This window comes from Mobula birostris, chromosome 13 (genome assembly GCF_030028105.1).
Source record: "Mobula birostris isolate sMobBir1 chromosome 13, sMobBir1.hap1, whole genome shotgun sequence".
Classification (NCBI taxonomy): Eukaryota; Metazoa; Chordata; class Chondrichthyes; order Myliobatiformes; family Myliobatidae; genus Mobula; species Mobula birostris.
The window spans coordinates 2,756,462-2,762,027 of record NC_092382.1 but is presented as its reverse complement, the minus strand read 5'-3'; the positions used below and the strand labels follow the sequence as shown (position 1 = coordinate 2,762,027).

Here is a 5,566-nt window from a genome sequence, read left to right as displayed (position 1 = left end):
TGTCTATGAAGGCTTGTAGTGGACATGATCAACAATAACAACCATAGAACTGGGAGGGAAGACCGAGAGTGTTTCGCAACAACATTCACTGAATTCTCCAATCGTCACTTCTTCGTCTTTGAGATTTTGCAATCCCTTGTCAAGCTATCACAATTGGGATTTTACTTGAATGACATCATGTTAGATTTTACCCCCGCTGTTGGAAGACACGTCAGATTGTGTAGTATTGAGTATTCAGCGTGCTGGAGCGAGTATAAATGAATGAGATTCATCAGCTCAGAGTTTCTTCAGCGAGATCGCGGGCAGCTGGGAGACAGGCTGAATTCCACACAGAATGCTTGAAGCATTTTACAGCATGAGAAAAATATATTACATGATCATTTTCATTATTGGTGTTCCTGGTAAGAACATAGAATAAGTGAAAATTGTTATTCTATGTACACGTTCTTTGGTTCAAACAGTGTTGTGATGTCGGTGGATCGTTGAGTGCACTGCAGACACGATGACAAAACTGTGTTCATTTTCAAGCTCCGTGATCTCGGCTGAAAATAAACCATCAGTTACAACAGGTGTAGAAAGGAAGATCGGGGAGATGGCTTCCTTTTGTGGATTCATGGCCGCCAGTTTTAATGAATTAATGCATTAGTTAATTATTTCTGATTGCATTCCTTGCTATAGTGCGACGGAACCCTCCAACCTAGAGTAATGCAGAATTTAAAAGAAGCGAGAAAACTGGGGCCCATGTGGGCGGGTGACGAACGGTCAAGGAGGATCTTTTCCGTTTATCTCTGCACAGAGACTCACGGAGCTGCGATACAGTATTTCACTCATTTTTTTTTTGTTTTTGTTTTTCCCCCAGTGAATTTAGTGGCGATTGTGATCCTGTCCCGGGGAAAGTGCGGCCTCTCCACCTGCACCATTCGCTACCTGGTGGCCATGGCAACGGCGGATCTACTCACCATCATCTTTGAGGTCATATTGTGGCGGGTCAGTTATTATTACTTCCCCGGGACCTTCCTGGACATCACCCCTGTATGCAGTGTGATCTCTACTCTGGGAGTGGCAGCCACAGACTGTTCTGTCTGGTTCACTGTCACTTTTACGTTTGATCGGTTTGTCGCCATCTGTTGCCAGAAACGGAAAGCAAAGTATTGCACCGGGAAAACTGCGGCTGTGGTTCTGACAACAACCGGCGCTCTGCTCTGTTTTAAAAATGTGTCCTACTTCTTTCGATATCGTCCTGTGAAAGTGATTGACAATATACCCTGGGACTGTATTATAAAGCCAAGCTACTATACGCATCCCGGCTGGGTGGGATATGACTGGCTCGCTACCGTTCTTATGCCATTACTCCCATTCGTGTTAATACTACTGCTGAACGCTCTGACAGTCAGGCACATTTTAGTGACTAGTCGCGTCCGTAAGGGGCTGAGGGGTCAGAACAAGGCGGAGAACCGCAGTGACCCGGAGATGGAGAGCAGGAGGAGGTCTGTAATCTTACTTCTCACCATCTCTGGAAGCTTCGTCATCCTGTGGTCGGTAAAATTTGCCGAATTCCTGTATTACATAGTTGCCGTATTGGATCAAAATAATTACAACGATTCGGAATACATTTTCCAACACTCTGGAGAGATGCTGATGATGTTAAGTTGCTGCACAAACACGTTTATTTATGGGGTGACTCAGTCCAGGTTCAGACAGCAGTTCATCCGCGCAGCGAAATATCCGCTCACGTCAATTATTCAACAAATTAATAAACAAAATATCTAAGTTATGTTCAAAGCCGGTGGGAGCGTTTTCCACGTTGACACTGCAGAACCGGCGGGCATCGGATAACGTAGCAGCTGAAAGAACAAAATTGGTATTAAACTCTTAAGAGCCGCGGCACGGGAACAGACCCTTTGGCACCCGAAGCTCCAGAAAGCGCCTCCTACCAATTATTAAAACTGTATTGTTTTTCAGTTGTTTTCCCACCATGTTAACGCTCCCCGCTCCGCTACACACCTTTCGATTATGATTCCCACACTGCAGCGTTAATGCTCACCTCTCAGAAATGCTGGCGTCAGGCGGAGAACGATCGGAATACATCCCAAGTCTCTGGGAGATCAGATTGGACCTGGTCCATGCTCGGAGTAAGTAGGCAATCTCGTAAAGAGACTTGTCTTAGTCTATCCAACATTGGCACGTCTTTCTAAACCAAATGAGCAGACAGCATCAACTTTAATTATCCAGTGTACCCGGGTGCAGTGAATTGGTGATGTTTTCCATTAGACCATAAGACATGCGCACGGAATGTCCCCCAAGATCCAATTATCGTGTGTAGAAAGTGGGCCGATGGTGAACTCAGACAGTAATTAAACCACAGGACATAGGAGCAGCATTGGACCAGTCGTGCTTTCGAGCTCTTCCGCTTAGGTGATCTGTTCCTCAACCCCAATTTCCGTCCTCCTCTCGGAAATCGTTCGCACATTCACCAGTTAAGAGCCTTTCAAACTTTCTCTTAACCACATCCGGGAGCTTGGTCTCCACAACTTCTGTGGGATCAAATTCCACTCCTCTTAAAATAGATGCCATTTGCCTTCGCTGCTACCGAATTAAGCTGCAAGTTCGCTCCAGCGAATCCAGAACTGATGTCCAAATGCATCTTTTATTTTTGAGTTTTCTCTCCAGTTAGAACATTTTCGACACATTCATCATCCCTTCCAAAGCACATACCCCACACGCCCATAACCTGCATTCCAGCTGTCACTTCGTTGCCTACTCGGTCAAACGAAACATTTTTCTGTAGATCACCCCGTCGGCGACAGTACTTGTTTCTGCAAGTAACTCTGGTCCAACTGAATCCCGCCCATGAGCTGACTCGGACGGTCATTAACCCACAAGGCTTAGGAGCAGAATTGTTCAATATAATTGTGGCTGATTTACTCAGGAGTCAGTTCTTCCGCTGCTCTGGTCTCCAATCAAGCCCCCCAGGCCACCTACACAAACACTGTATTTGCGTGTATTCCAATGCCTCCGATACTCTAGCCGTCACCAGCCTCCCTGGCAGGGATTGCAGGGATTCACCCAGTCTGACAAAAGTAACATCTCTCTACATTGCTTCAAATGACTGTCCCTTAACTGAAACGGTGTCCTCTCCATTATTACCCTCCCAAACGTGATAATACGTTTATATGTACCTTTTTGCCGCTTAAGGTCATGCAGGTCTCAGGAATGTAATTCTTCCACCCGAGGAATACAGACACAGCCTGTTCCGATTCTCTCAGAACACAGCACAGGAACTTCTGGTCCATGATAATCGGTGTCCACCATGAAACCAAATTCAACTAATCCGTGCAACACACATCAAAGTTGCTGGTGAACGCAGCAGGCCAGGCAGCATCTCTAGGAAGAGGTAGAGTCGACGTTTCGGGCCGAGACCCTTCGCCAGGACTAACTGAAAGAAGAGCTAGTAAGAGATTTGAAAGTCGGAGGAGGAGGGCTCAACTAATCCGTGCTGTCTGGCATGATACATAAACTTCCATTGGCATCTGGTTATATTAATTTGCCCAACGTACCTCCTTTAAACACATCCCCTCTCATCCAATGTGCGTGTCCTCGAGTATTTTTGTTTTTCATTTTCAGGTTGAGAAAATGATTCAGGCTGTCGACAGTAAATTGCGTTCCTGATTTTATAAACTTTTGTCACGTCTCCCCCAGAACCCGAAGCCTTAGGGAAAATATTCCAAGTTAATCTAGATTCTCATGTCTAGCTCCAATTTGCTAGCACTTCTTCGTGTTCTTCACTATCTTGGCGATGCTACGGCATGTCCACATGTTTATAAAGGGTTGTGAGAGTCTGTCCCATGCCTAACAATGGTCATATCTAATGGCAGTAACCGAGGGGGCAAGGAAACCTTTTTATCCCTGCTATTTACAATAAGCCAAAGGCCGCTGCCTTTTGACACCTCCGTCCTCGGGCCAAGTTGCTGCCATTTAAACCTTTCACTATTTGAATTCCACGGTTATGTTCTGCTCAGCCTGTTCCACGCCAAAGGAACTCAACTCTCAAACTTCTCAATCCCTCCATATAACTGAAATATTCCCTCCCAGGCAACATTCAGATATCTGATGTCCGCACACTCAAGAGGTGCCATCATACCTGTAGCGTACTGTCATCACCTGAACTACACATGATACACCCGCAGGGAAACAACTTACCGTATGTTTCATAAAGCAGCAGTGCATCTTCCCTTTCAATATGGGTGTCGTGGTAAACAATGTTTACCTTGTTTGCATTATTCGATGGGCCGGCCGTTCGTTTTTCTCCAGGAGCCAAGGAGACTGAAAGGTAACATGATCGAGGTACATTTATCAAAAGTGGCACAGATGGGTCAAACAGTTCAGCTGTGAAAAAGAAATCAGAAGAAATGTAAAGATATATATCATAAGAAAAAAAATAATTGAGTTATGATCAGAGAAACAATATTTTAATAACAGCAGAGAGGAAATGTTCTTGTTTTTTTTCTATGGCAGAGAGTTGCCCATATCGGGCAGGCACTGCCAGACGTGGTGGTAGCGATTTCATCTGCGAAGACAGTTTAATTTCTACCTTTGGTGTCTCTTTCTTCCTTTTCTTTCAAGGAGGATGGTTCCTGTCGAAGACCCTGGCCTAAAAATGCACTCTGACTTCAGCTGCTTCTTGTCTACTTCTTCCTCGGCAAAGCGGCCGTCGTTGTCGAAGCCCCTGCACACTCACGTTGTTCTGCTCCCGGCCCCTACAATCATGCAAATGGTACAAAGCTCCGTCAACAGCCCACCAGGGCTCAAGAAATTTCTGTCCCATTGTGTAAAGATTAGTGAACAGAGCTCACGCAAATAAATTGAACTTTTGATCTCACAGTCCACCTCGACATGACCCTCGCACCTTATTTACAACCTACTCTTCATGTTCCCTGCAAGTGGAACACGATACGAAGTTCAAAGTAAAATTATAATCAGCCTACAAACATGTCACCACATACAATCCTGATATTCGCTTTCTGCGTGCATACTTAGCACAGCTATAGAGCAGTAACTGTAAACAGAATCAGTAAACTATAAATTTCTGGAACTGTAACCTGTAAACAGACTGTGCACCTGCACAAAATCAATAAATAGCATTTAATAATGGGCATGAAAGAATCCTTAAATGAGTGTTATTTTATCCCCATTTTTCCTCAATGTACTTTCGTAGTGAAATGACCTACATGGGTGGCATGCAGAACGAAGTTTTGTTTTTGTCACTGTAACTTGGTAGAAGCGACAAAAGTAAAACGGTTACCAATTTCCAATCTAAGGAGCATTAAACGTCACCATGGAGACAAGTGATTAAATATTCATAGCGGCAGACAAACACTACGGGCACGCATACTTTGAGGGGGGGGAATGAGAATGAGGGGGTTCTCATAGAAACATTGCAAATTTTAAAAGGCCTAAACAGATTAGATATGGCTAAGGTGTTTCCCATGGTAGGGGATTCCAGGACAAGAAGGCATGACTTCAGGATTGAAGGACTTCCTTTTAGAACTGAAATGCGGAGAAATTA

At 44.7% G+C, this 5,566-nt stretch overlaps 1 protein-coding gene across 1 annotated transcript; it reads left to right on the top strand.

The window, feature by feature from the left end:
• Positions 1-334: 334 nt before the first annotated feature.
• On the top strand, positions 335-1,770 carry LOC140208228 (probable G-protein coupled receptor 139). Its single transcript, XM_072276746.1, has 2 exons — positions 335-401; positions 860-1,770. The coding sequence occupies exons 1-2, from the start codon at positions 335-337 to the stop codon at positions 1,768-1,770; spliced, it is 978 nt and encodes a 325-aa protein (XP_072132847.1).
• Positions 1,771-5,566: the final 3,796 nt, after the last annotated feature.